General features: G+C 48.8%; 2 protein-coding genes across 2 annotated transcripts; one reads left to right on the top strand and one right to left on the bottom strand.

The window, feature by feature from the left end:
* Window positions 1-8,216: 8,216 nt before the first annotated feature.
* Window positions 8,217-9,212, bottom strand: LOC117896625. The gene has a single exon (XM_034805062.1). It carries the CDS (start codon window positions 8,947-8,949, stop codon window positions 8,371-8,373), a length of 579 nt encoding a protein of 192 aa, XP_034660953.1. The 5' UTR covers window positions 8,950-9,212; the 3' UTR covers window positions 8,217-8,370.
* Window positions 9,213-10,602: 1,390 nt separating this feature from the next.
* LOC117896867 lies at window positions 10,603-11,435 on the top strand. The gene is made up of 2 exons (XM_034805397.1): window positions 10,603-10,707; window positions 10,761-11,435. The coding sequence occupies exons 1-2, from the start codon at window positions 10,698-10,700 to the stop codon at window positions 11,210-11,212; spliced, it is 462 nt and encodes a 153-aa protein (XP_034661288.1). The 5' UTR covers window positions 10,603-10,697; the 3' UTR covers window positions 11,213-11,435.
* The last annotated feature ends 2,475 nt before the right edge of the window (window positions 11,436-13,910 follow it).

The following is a 13,910-nucleotide window of genomic DNA, read 5'->3' as shown; positions in this document are numbered from 1 at the left end:
GCAAAACATTCTGCAGCCGTCGCCAAATACTGGGACACAACTCTCCGACTCCAGGCATATGCTTCTAAGCTGATTTTGGGAGCAGCTTCTCCCTGTTGATGACACAATAAATTGCTGAAAATGTCCAACAGAAAACAGGGAAGCAAACCCCGCAGGAAAGCCGCATTCATATGCAGAATGAAAGCATTCCTGCCAATGCTGAAATTGTTTATTTGCAGCAAAGAGAAGGAGGAGTGAGTAAATGTGTATATGCCCCACCGAGTGGCGCCCAGTGTCAGGCACAGTTGTTGCACAAATGCCGGTCGCAGGCCATAGTAATATGTGCTGAAAATGGCTGCAGCTGCAAAACAAATCGAATTCCTTCCCCTATTGGCGGCAGGATCTATGACAGGCTAAAGCCTCAAAAATAAAAAAAAGTGTCTACATTCTCGAGTCGAAAAATGATGCTGCCGCTTGCAACGTGGACACATGCGGTCCGCCTGGGGTGGGCGGTGCGGCGAGGGGAGTGTAAAATTGTGACACAAAGTTATGACAATGATGAAATGGGAACGACGTCGTTGTCGTCGTTGTCGTCGTTCTTGGTGATGATGATGAGCCGCAAAGGCAGAGGAATGTGGGGGCAGGAGCAGCAGAGTGCTGCCATGGACAACGATGCCGGCTACCGGCTGCCAGCTGCCATCTGCCACCACCACCGGTGCTGGCACGGGAGAATAAGACATTTCTGTGCCTCATCCTCTGTTCCATCTGCCTTTGTCGAGCTTTACTTTCTGTGTGTACTTTCCCTGCCGCAGAAATACAATTTCATTTGATGTCTATGTGTGCGATGAAATTTTCGCACATTTACATAAAAAATATGTGAAAGCCGAGTAGGAGAGCGAGTGTGTGGCCAAGAGACAGGCATGAGAATGCAGTCAAATTACAGGAGCCCCAGCTGGAGGCCAAGGAAGCGAATCTCATATGACAGAGTGGAATGCCCTACACGAAAGTTGGGAATCCACAGGACTTCCCATATATACAGACATATATATTATATCGCTGGTAAGTGGAGCAGCCACTTGCAAAATCCATTCTGAAGCCATATCAAGTGCAATCGTGGAAAGTTCATCAGGAGCAGCATCCCCCCGACCACTTGCTTGCCTTCAATTTCGAACTCGGATTACTGAGACATTACTGAGAGGAAGGGGAGCGAGAGCATTGCTGACATTTACATACTTTCGCTAACTTCGACTTGACTCGAAGTCGACTTGGAATTTGCATGCCAGAAGCCAGAACGGAACGAAGCCAAGTCATTCCGTCACATGTGACATTGCATGCCACATTCCACAAAAAAAAAATGAATGGCCATGAAATGGATAAAGTGGGAGGGGGAGGGTATGTGCCAAGCAACAGAATTTTACGAGTAGCAAATACACTTAAAAAGTAATAAAATATTTTATTACGACCAAGCAAACTGCAAATAGAAAATATGCAAACTTATTTCTTTCCCAAGAACTTTTGCGAAATTCCTTGAAAAGAATGAAAGGAAATGACTTTAAATGAAGCCAAGGCAGCAAATTAAATATTCATTAGTGAAGGGGATCAGGCGTGACACCCTCTGATGTCGGCTACTTTGATTAAGCATCTAATGCCGCATCAGTAATGCCCCCATAAGGACTTGAGCCACTAATCAATAATGCGATGCGCTGAGGCGGTTTGGCGCCTCAGCCTCAGTCTCAGCGTCATGAAGCTAATTCTGCTGAAGCTCTCGAGCTCCCGCTGCTGTTTGCTGTTTGCTCTGTGCGTGTCATCCCAAGTGGCAGTCGTGCAGCCAGGACCCACCCACCCACCTCACCCACACTTGACTGCCAACCGTTGGCTTTATCTGTTATCCGTTATCCAGCCCCCTCTAGAGCTGACGTTGACGCAGTTCATCAATCAAATCACTGGCTGTTAGTCAAGCAGTCATGTGATTTGATTGATTCGCGCTAAAAATCTCTGCTCAAACAAGCGACAGTTCCGTTCCGTTCCCATCCCCGCCCGACCCGTTCCGTTCCGCACAGAGACACATGCATTAATAATGCGGCTGGAAAATGAGGAGTAGAAAGCGTCGCCCAATGCTCTGGCTCTGGCTGCATTTACGCGAACATCAAGCACTGTTTATCCGCGTGGAGGCGGCACCTCAGAGTGGGAGAAAAACAGCAATGTTGCAACCACAACAGCTGCCACTTGCATTGATTTCGAAACGGGGCATGCCACCGCCAAAGCGAGTGGAAGAATGAGAACGAGTCATGGAAATCGATAAGCCAGAGTGTGGCGGTTCTGTGTGTGTCTCTGTGTGTCTGTGTGTCTCTCTTCTGTAAGTCTGCCGTTGGCGGTGACAGCTACTTAGGTGGGGATTGGGAACTGGGGACCAAGACCGGGACAAGGCATTCATTTGTCACTTGGTTGGGTATAAATTATTTACAGAAGACAGTGTTTGTCTTGAGCCCCGGAAGGCATCTGCGAGCAATTCCAGCAACTGCTCCCCGGTCGCCTGTTTAGGCACACAAAAATGTAACGTCAATGAAATTGCCCAATTTTATGTTCAATCAATAAATACGGCCAGCGAGAATGCCATATGTACGTGTTGGCTGCCTCAATTTATTTGGTATTCATGCAACATTAACATGGATTTTTATTAGTATCATGTTTTTGAAAAGGGTTGCCTGCCACTGCCACACTGCTGGCCGCCCAACTAATAAAACTCCCAGGCACTTGCCACACGAAACATTGCCGTGAGTCCGGGATCGACATTCGCAGACCCAAAAGGCTTAGAAGAGCTTGGGCAAACTGTATCGTATTATGCCTACGTATCGAATTCAAAACATATAAACCCAAGGCAAACGACAGGTGATGGAGCACCGAAAGGTAAGAGTCGATGGAAGGTCGCCCTTTGGCACGCCACCGTACGTGACCCTTGGCCTATGCTCCTCTTGATATTTGGTATTTGCCTTTTGCCTGCCTCTGGCTGCACCTGTCTGAGCTGTGCATGGCTGGGACTTGGATCAATACCTTCTTTGATTGACACTTTGAATTTAAAGCATTAAATTAGCCCGGATAGCCGTGACAGCAGCTTTCATGAGAAGTGGCCAGATGTGGGCTAGTAAAGTCTACGAAATCCAACGGTTGCCAAGGCCACAAATTCAGCCAACATCCGTCGTACATTAATTCATTAAATATGCTCCGCTATACAAAAGCCAAGAGTCCATGTAAACGCCTCAAGATTCACCTCAAAGGAGGGGAGAAAGGACAGACAGACAGACAGTGCGTTTGTCAAGCTGGATAGCAAGAGCCAACAAGTGTCTGAACTTTCGCTGTGAGCTCTTGCTCCTTTTTGCAGAGACTGGTAGCTTAGCTTGGCAATCCTGGGCGACCCTTGCCCGGCGCAGAATGTCTCACGTTTCAGCCACTTTTCGACCATAATTACAGCCATGAGCAATTTGAAAAACACTTGATGCTGGCAATTAAAAAGTTGAGCAACATTTTTCTCAGGCAGCTCCACGGCGGCGACTCTTAGCCGCCGCCTGCCTTGGGCTGCAAGTGTAATTAATTAGTTTTCAATTTCACTTGGCTAAATATGCATAATTTATGTGCCAGTGCCGGTGACTCTCGCTGTGACTGGGCGCCAACCCGGGGCATTAGGTTGGTCGGTCGCAGAACGCAGCCACCAGCCACCACCAACCACATCATGGATGGTCATAATACAATTTACTAGCCATTACTTGCTCTCTCCTTTCAAGCAGCCATTCATCCGTAGTTTTCTCTTCTTCTGCATCTTTTTCTTCGGCTAACGCCACTTCTTTTGGCGAAGGGCAATTTGTGTGCACCAATTACTTTGTTTGTTTGCCCGTGCGCCATGCGACAACTTTGCGGGCAGGAGGACACTGTGCTCCTGTTATCCTGTTACTGCTGCTGCTGCTGCTACTGCTCTTCGCACTCCAGCTCTTGCTCCTGCTGCACTTCACTCTGCTGCGTTTCCTCTATTTCCGTTACAAACATTTCCGCTTCGCATTGCTGCAAATTTATTGTTTCCTTGTGGCTTTCGTGTGCGCTTCCACTGTGTGATGTGTGTCTGTGGCTAGATGTCCTTTTCCTTGTCCTTTTGAAGCACTTCTGGAGGATACTCTTGTGCGCTCCTTCAACCTAATGGGTATGGCACCTTCAAAGGGATCCCTGTCTGGCTGTGGGACAGGCTCAATCAAACAGTTAAATGGCGGCAGAGCGGAAGTGCTGTCACTACATCCGGCAAGGGACCCACGACCCACGCACATTTCCACTGCTGTGCCCTTCCGGCCGGAAATACGCATTTAGTTGCATGTGAAATTGTAACATTTTTGTCAACAGGCAAATTTTCGTGTTATTTATTTCCACGCGTATTTCTTATTTTCGCCGACGGCGCGCCGTCGTCTTCGCCCCAGGACTTGGCGAATGAAAAATTGAAATGTCGTTTCTAATAAATCATTTCGGCAAATGCAGAGCAACTTGTTTGTTTCGGCTGCCGTCGCCAACTGTTTGTGCTTATTTCCGTTTCCGGCCGAAGCCCCGCGACCCTGGCCCAGCTCCCAGCACCCAAACCCCACCCAGACAGAGGCCGTGGCCACAATTTTTTTGCCCCTCCGCCACGAGTACATGGCGGATGTTTTCAGGCCCCGTCATTGCAGCTGACATAATTAATTACCCAAGCGCGCGAGCATTTCCCAGCGGCTGCGTGTGCCGCCTCACCTGAGGCGCCGCCACCGCTACCAAGGGCCACCGTCGCGAAAGGAAAGCGGGTGTCCTCGTCCACAGATTTTGCGCGCTGAAAGGAAGAGAGGAGGGTCGACAGCAGCACCGAGTCGCCATAATTGGATCGCTTTAATTATATGAATTTATGCGGGGCAGTCCGTTATTGCGGTGACTCTGTTTGTAATCCACACGGCCTGACAAATCTTCCTCAGCGTCAGACTCTGACACACACACCGCCCGCATTCGCCTTTGAAATGTTCCTGAAAGTATTCCGAGAGATTTTTGAGAGTAAGCTCCTATTGGATTGTATCCTCTCAGCTTTTGTATCCAATTAGCATACATAAATAAATAATGGCAAAAGAAAAGTGTTGCATAAACGTTTTCCTTGGAAGCATTTGAAATGCAAAGACATGAGTCGAGTGACCCCAAATGGAATATTAAATGATTTGAGCAGCCAGCAAAAGATTTGCCATCCATTTAAATTGATAATCTCAGTGGCAAACTTTCACCTCAGACTGCTCTCAAATGCTCTCAAATGCCGCATGCCATTCATCTTTGATGGAGACGCAGACACACGAAACTGATTGCAGATTTATCGCAAAATCGGAGCAGATATTTGGGCCGAGGTAACAACACTTTTCAATTAGGCAGCACAGAGAGAGGCACACAGAGAGGCACCCTGCATACAGAGTCACAGAGAATGAGGTGCCAGGGCCATTATCGCAGTGCAATTCAATTAGACGCCGCTGGTTGAGGGCGGCCAAAGACCTCTCTCTGTGTTTGTAAAGACGTAGTGCAGCAGTTGCCCTTGCCTTTGCCCCGTGGTGTACGAGGGGTGGTGGGGAGAGCAGACAGAGTCTTGCCAGCACATTTGACAGCATCAAATTGAGTGAGTTGCAATAGCTCCCACACTGGCACACACATTGTCTGCTCCTGCTTCTATTGCTACCTCCTCCTCCATCTCAAATCAAACTTTCCAATCGAAGGGGCAGATCTAGAGCAAGATTTGTGTGCCAGAATATACGAGAATGAATGAATGTATGGATGCGGAGAGCATATGAGGCAGGGGAGAACTGGCTGTGCCTTGGATGAGTTATCATTTCAGGCACATTGATTTATGCAGTCGCCGGGAAAGGCAACCTGCATCTGCATGGCTGCTGAGATAAGAATTAATTGGCAAGTGCACTGTGCAAATAAATTGCATAGCCGGGTGCGGGTCTACAGTGTGGCATGGCTGTGGGTGGCTCGGCTGGGTGGGGTGGTGCAACAGCGCGGCGGTGCACTGTGCAAACACAGATGAAGCCTGGGTTCCTGCCTGGTTTACTGCTGCTTTTAATGTAAATGTGACAAATGTTTTACGGCTGGCTGCGTCTGCATTGACTCTGGGCAAACACCTGTAAATGGATTGAAGCCACAGCACACTCAGCCGCAACAGGAGCGGAGTGTGTAACAGAGTCCTTCACGAGGAAGTGGCAATTGAAACTGTTTTTTTGAACATTAATAAACATTATTACACCTCGTTGAGGGGTGGGAATGCACTGATCGAAAGTAAATAGCCTGCGTCAATAATGGGCCCTGGTAGTCCGCACCTGGAACTCACATATTAGCTGCCACAGCAACAGCAGGAGCAGCAGCCATGTGCCCTCCCCAGTGTGTGGCAGGTTGTTTGCATGCTACGCATGCCTTAACCGGTACTGGCCTTGGTGCCACATGTGCATCCATACCTACAGAGAGTCGGCAACCAGCTCGCTCGCTCGCTGCACTTCGTATTGCATTTTTGTCCACATTTGGGATTCGCATTGCCACATTAACCCTGCCTCAGTCCATCGTTCCATCATTGGGTCTGTGTGCGGTCTGCCCTGCACTGCTCTGTTAAATTTAAAGCAAAAAGGGAGAACATAAATTGAAGGGCAATGGATCGATCAATATTATTGCGCCTGCGGTGGGGCAATCAACGAAATGAAGAGTCCCTCCAGCAAAAGTTGGGAAGGGAGACGCGCCATGCGTCGTCCCTTTGGGAGCCACTCTGTCTGTGGTTTCTATGAAGTCCATTGTTTCCCGTGTTTCCTCTTCCATAACGAATAGCTGAGTTTAAGAGATATTGATTCCCAGCTGAGTGTGCTGCATTCAACTTTAAACTCCATTCATTTATGCTCTCTCCCCCCATTGACAATTTGTATTAAGGTATTTAATTTTCCAAGTATACTCCCCCCTAACATTATCAGCTTCGGTTCAGTTGCCAATTGTCTAATTAGCTTTCCGCTGATGAAAATCCTTGTCTGCGTCAGCATTACGCGAATGCCGACTGCTCCTGCGGGTCCTGGCTCTGGGGTCGAGTGTACGCAATAAATAAGAAGTCGCCTTCATTGATTTCTGCTGAGAGCAGCAGCAGCTAGCAAACATTTAATTAAATTGAAGACCATCCTCAGGCCCACACCTACTCATTCTCCACGACCTTTGCCTCCCCCGCACAGACTAAACACTTTTATTTCAGTGGCAATTAAAATTACGTATACGTGCTGTTGCCCGCCATTGGCCCCAGGGTCCATTGATTAATGGCCTCGCACAAATGGAAGGAAAAAATATATCCACGAATATATATATATGCAAATTGAAGATTTATTAAAGCCTGAGGCAGGCTCTGATGCGGGATGCTGCTTCTGTCCGTGGCTCTTGGGGGTCTTAGGGTCGTGTGCTCCTATCCCGGGCATTAACAGTTGACAGTAATTTCCTGCATCTGGACGCGCTCAAAGCAGAATGCAATTTCCGATAAAGCGCACGGCTTTTTCGTTCCCCTTTTTTTATGCACCATCCAGCTGCATGTGTCATCATCATCATCCTTCTGCCTGCCGCATGCCGCTGTATACCTGAGCCGGGGCTATGTTTTATGACGGCAAGAACAAAGGCTTATGCTCGTAAGTGCAAGTGAGTGGAGGAGACAGCAGCTGCTCCTGCTGCCAGTGGCCGTAAAAAGTATCCACACATAAGGGAATGACAAAGTAAAAAAGAGCACATCAAAGCTGTCTACGAGGCAAAAGGGAATGCGGGGCCCAGTGCCAGTGCTGACCGCCAAGGAATGAGGCGGGACACGGCAGACAGTAGCCGACAGAAAGACAGTCGGCAGACAAAAGGCACAGCCAGCACAAAGGAGAGTAATGGCAAAGGATAATGCGTGGCTTGTGGAAGGAGTGTGGGAACTAAAAGGATTTACCCCACATGCCGCAACCAAGCAAATCATTTAATATGCTTAAATGAGCAGCAATTCCAATGAAAATTATCTTCCATACACAAATGGAATACAATTTGCACAAAGTTAATCCCATAAATGGACACGAATGAGCTCTAATCAACCGCTTTCAAAGTCACTCTTGAAGGTTATTTGTGCGCAAAACAAACACAGAAATATCTTGCAATCTGTTATCTCATTTTATATATAGAAACTTTGTGTTTATTTATAGATAAAAATAGTGTAGATGGCATGTCTTTCAGCGCTTGGTATATGTACAGAGGTGTGTCCAAGAGATGTGCCCAATAAATTAAGATTCGAGTCGAATATTTGCCAGCACAAGGATGATTATTGCCTGTAGGCTGTCAGGGATATAAGCATACATATTTCGCGGAGGCTGCTCAATAGTAGTCCTCGCACTGCATCTCGCGTCGCCACACAGTCCAATCCGCACAGCCCACAGCATCCGAGGTGGCCACGAAGCCCTTGCCGTGTGCGCAGTTGAGGAGCAGCGGTGTGGCCGCCGTGGCTGGGCACATGTAGAATTGATTGGGATCCGGAGCAGGCCAGGGCTGTGTAAAGTGCTCGCTATCGCTGTCACAGCCAGCCGCTGTCGCTGCCGCTGTCGTCGTCGCCGTTGCCGTTGCCGTTGCGTCCGTGGCCAACTGACAGGCCGGCCAGTGGTCGTAGGGTAAACAGCCCAAATATCCGAGTCCGTTGAAAAATCCACGTCCCTGCGGGCACTGCAGCTGCAGCGGCTGCTGTCCGTCCGCGGAGCATACGTAGAATAAGTTGGGATTCGGATCTCCCCACATGTCCGTGGCGTGTTTGCATGTTGCATTCGTGGCCGTGTCAGGGTCGGAAGTCGCTCGAGCCGCCCCCAACGGTGGCAGCACCACGACCATCGCCATCACCGTCAAGAGCAACATATTCCATTTATTTTTCATAAATAATTTCATCACGAACGGCAACCAGAACATTTATTATACTCGCACAAAGTTCTCCTCCTATCGCTCTCGTTCTCTCGACTCTCTTTGCCTCCTTCTCTGGGGTTTTCCTTTACTGCAATTTGCTACTATTTGCTGCTGCTGTGGATGCTCTCCGTTTGTCGGGCTTTCATCATTTGCCCATAAGCCGTGTTCGTTAATAAATTTATATGCTTCTTGCTGGCTGCTATCTCTGGTATCACTCGGATGCGGCTGTGGTGCGTACGTACAGAGAAACACGACTCGACTGATTGATGGCGTCGCCATTGTCTTTGGTTTTTATACTTATTGTGGTGCGAGTACTCGCACTCGTACTCCATGCCCATTGCCCATTGCATGACTTTACTGCTGTTGCCCCTGCAACGCTATCATGGCTATTTTTACAGTCATTTTTCATGGGTTCTCTCTCCGTCTGGCTCTGGCTATGGGCCTGGGCCTTTCTATTCTATTTTAGCCCAATGTGACGTCGTCGCTCTCCCACTTTTCAGCTCTCGCTCCGTGGACAAGTTTCTGATTAGATAAGTAACAGAGTTTAAAGTTTGCTGCTGCTGCTCCCTGCAATCGAACGATGAGATTGTTATGAGTTCTGAATGGAATGACACCACATTGGGGCATGGGCTGTAACTCTCCCCACATAACTGATGAATATCAGCGACCGACTCGCTGTCATCGTTCGATGGCTCTTCTTTAGAATTTCCCCCATTGACAGTGATTCACTGTCAAGGAAAATACAGAGCCATTTTTGGACTACTGTACGCACACATCTGTCATTGCTTATCATAGCGATAGCATGGACATTAATTGCCTTTCAAATGAAGGTAAATTTGGAAATTACTGCTGCAGAAATCAGACGAAAATTTAATTACGAGCCCAAGTATAGCCACCCCACACAGATAATGAAATGAGGGAATGGATTTTGTGTTCAGCTGCAGACACAGCCGCTGTCAAAACTTCTAATTGATTTGGCTAAAAAGCGGCAAGAGCCTGCGCGAGAACCTGCGAGGAAGCCACTTTGCGGCCTCTGTAACCTGAGAGAGAAAAAAAGTTGGCCAGCAGCTGGCTGCTGGTGAGACACTTTTGTTGTCAAGTCACGATGTCAATTGGAACTTCTTTTACCCGCAGAACGCAGAAGGCACTCTCTATCTCTCTCTCTGTGTCCTGGCTCACTTTTTGCAGTCTATTTACGGTGGCGCCAAGTTTAAATAGGGAAACTTCGTGGAGCACGGAAAAAGTTGACAATATAATCGACATAAATTCCAATAGGCTTGCCATCGATGCATGCTCTCCGCGTGAATTCAATTAAAAGTTTCCGGCTAATAGACAGCCGCAGATGGCACACAAAATAAGTATTTTTCGCGCCCCTAAGACATCCGGGAGTGTGTGTGGCTCTGATTCTTGGAAAATGCTCATCAATTTGTACAGGCCTTGGCCACTTGAGAGGCGTGGTATCTGTTGAAAACAGTCGAAAATTAAGTCAAGAATTCGCCATTATCTGCATAGCAGAAGGAGATAACCACACGGCGTATGAGGAACATTAGCACCGCAGCCGAAAATCGCCCTCGAAAAACGTTCATCACTTGGAACAAAGTGTTATTGACAATGATATGGTCCCGCGATAAGTGCCACTGATTGGATAGAATATTATAAAAGCCCAAGCGAGTGCCTTTACATAGTTTAGTCTGTTTCAGATCTTCAAATTGAACGCAACCTTTGGATAACCTAACCCAAAAAAAGGATTCACCATGCAAAAAAGTAGGTTAAGTTCCCCAATTACTCCTATTATTAATTGTAATTATCCTCCGCAGCTCTTTTGATATTCCTTGGCATCTTGGCTGTGGGCTGGACCGCCAGCCTGGGTGCGACCGGCGACGATCCAGTCGTGTGCAAGTACGAGGACGAGCTGTGGGGCGGCGAGGATATACGCAAATTCTACTTCTGCATCGATGGCCAAGTAATCGAGGATTGGTGCGACAAGGACTGTTACTTTGTGAACAATGCCACCTTCTCGGGCTGCCTGCAGGCGAATCTGCTGAACCCGCAGTGCGTCAACCTGGACGCCGCCGAGCCCGACTGCAAGGGCCTCTCCGCCTGGCAGCCGCAGCCCAGCGCTTCGCCGAACAACTTCTACCTGTGCACCAGCGAAGGCGCCAAGGAGCTATCCTGCGAGCAGGACAAGGCCTTTGTCAACCAGGATGGCTACCTCGGCTGCTTCACCTGGACGACGTGGCGCATGCTGCGCAACTGCACCGATGACTAGTGACCCGGAAGGAGGCCTAGGAGCAGCTCTACATATCTTCTAATTTGGGACTCTTCCATGACCATCGCTTATCGCTGTCCGAACTGAGTGTTTGTTCTACTTTAAAATGATTGCAAAATAATTGATATATGAGCGGCATCCGATGTGATAAGCGCGACATGGATGGATCGTTTTGCGTCTCTGACACTTATTGAAAAATAGGCACACACACACACACACCACACATACATACACGCACAAGCACACGCACTTGCATGAGTGTTCTTTGGGGCAAAAATCGATGCGCCATAAATCTTGGCTTTTCCCCGCAGGCAGCCATGCGGACAAAAACCAAAATTACAACATGCCAACAAGAAAATTTCAAAAGAAAATTGCACTCGCAATCATTGCAGCAGTGTGTCTTAGGGGGAGGGAGGAGGGGCGGAGAGTGCTGTGTGCTTCTATGTGGCATGTGCTGTTGCAACACCGCAAAACAATTGTCGCCGCAAACTTTTGCGCAAAACAAACAACAAGTAAGGGGACAAATTACAGGGCCAGGGACCAAGTGCCGGGCAGGACATTGCCACTGGTTTGCTGAACATGTGTTTCGTCTGCCACCGAATGGACTGCCACCGCTCCCAGACTGCTGCTAGAGTCCTGGAAGCCCCATGTGCGTGTGTGTTTGTGTGTGTGTGTCAACGACTGGGGGCCGGCATCAAGTTCTGTGGTCGGGGCTAAAAATGAGTTTAAAGTTCGATGCTGAACCGCATTAATCTTGCAGTTGCAGTTGCTACATGAAACCAGAAGTTGCCATTGGAGTGGGCAATGATTGCATCAGCAAACGGAGTGGCAGCAGCAGAGTTGTGCTGCCTCGAGGGAGCTCAAATTGGATGTGGATGAAGCAGCCGAGTGTGCAGTGATCACTCTTGGTTAGTCTCTTGCAGATCTCTCGCCTGTGCCTTTGATCAGAGCGGACCAGACTCTGGGCCTAGGTAATGAATGTCTGAGTGGGGACCAAGTGTCAGTGACACGACACTGCTGCCACTGCCACCACTGGGCCACACCGCCTGCCAGCTGGTTGAGGAGGGAGGCCACGGTGGCCACCCCAAATGAGTTAGTCAGGAAATTGCATTATTTGTCTTTGGCCATTGCGGGCAAAAAGCCCGTACAATGCTGGCGGCGACTCAAACTCCACCACGGTGCGGTGTGCATCCGCGTGTGTGTTTGTGTGTGGACAATGCTGTGTCGCCTCCCATGAGGCAGTAACTAGTGTGGCTGCCCCTGTCTGATGCGACTGGTGGTGGTGCTGCTGCTGTTCGTTTTGCTGCCTCGGCAGCCACTTTAAAGTGGCGTGGCTATCTCCGGTCGGCCCTCTGTGCTCCCTCCCCTCCCAGCCCCCTGGCTCCGTCACACATGCGAATTTTCAAACGCTCCGAAGTCACAGCAATCTTTCTGCTCCATTTCCGCCCACTCCTGCAGCTGTTGCTGCTGCTGTTGGTGCTGCTGCCCCCTGTTTCCGGTGCCCCTTGTTGTTGCATTTTAATTGCATGGCTGCCTGGGCCGCTCGAGCCATTAATCCTGCACAAGTTTTGTGCAAAAATTGCGAAAAGGGATTTTTAAAGTCACAACTGTCGTATGTTATCAGCACACCCGGGGAGAGTGCCACAGAATGAGTGGAGCAAAGGGGCACAGGGAGAGAGAGTGTCACAGAATGAGGCAGGAAATCGGCACAGAAGGAGCGCCACAGAATGAGTCACAGAGAGGGAGCGAGAAAGAGTTGAACGGAAGGAGTGCTTGAGTCGAGAACTTGGGCCTGTAGCTAAGAGCCTGGACTGACGGCGCAGCGGTGCTTGGATTTAATTGAGTTTACAATTGTTTTGTGGCCTGGCCAGCTCTCAGCCACTCGACTGGCGCTGCCACTGCCACTGCCACTGCACTCCATCCCAATTCTTCCTTCCTTCAACTTTGACCAGTTCGGAGTTGTTCTCCGCTACATCAGCGTTGACCCATTGCCTGGGGCTGACGGCGACTGTTACTTTAATTAAGTTCTGTGTGCTTGCTGCATAAATAAACTTGCCATAAACATGGCTGCGGCGCAAACATGTCTGCGACAGCATGGCGCATACGCAATGTGCTCAAAAGCATGCCACAGTTTTTCCACTCTCTTGCCGCTATTGTTGTAGTGCCTTGGCGCACAGGGCCACCACTCTCTAGTCGCCATAATTGGCATTTTTAGACCCTGCCCCTGCCCCTGCCCCATCGAGTGGTGACAGTGCACCGCGACACCCTTTCCCTCCACTGCCTTTTCCTGCTGCGGCTGCCGTTGAATGATTTTTCTGTGAGCGCATTTTCGCGCTTGAATTGTTTGGGACTCAGCTGGGGTAAGGGGCCAGCGGATGGAGAGGGCACAAAGTTGGCTTAAACTTTTCCACTTGAATGGCAACGGAAGGTTTTATGCGCCTCAGTTCCAGTTGCACTTCCCAGGAACATTCGAGGACCAGCACCAGTTCCACTTTATACACAGAGAAAAATTAATATATTTAATGTGATAAATATCTAAAAAACACCTAAAAAAATACTTATTTAAATCATAATTATCAATGGTTTGCTTTGGCTCGAAAATTCGGAATTTATTTCCATTTGATATGTTATCTAAATTTTGCTCTGAGTGCAGCTTCCATCGCGAATTGTGCCACATTGTGCTGCAGCGGCAGCGGCG

This window comes from Drosophila subobscura, chromosome O, assembly GCF_008121235.1.
Source record: "Drosophila subobscura isolate 14011-0131.10 chromosome O, UCBerk_Dsub_1.0, whole genome shotgun sequence".
In the NCBI taxonomy this organism is placed as follows: Eukaryota; Metazoa; Arthropoda; class Insecta; order Diptera; family Drosophilidae; genus Drosophila; species Drosophila subobscura.
This window is presented reverse-complemented; position numbering and strand designations above follow the sequence as displayed.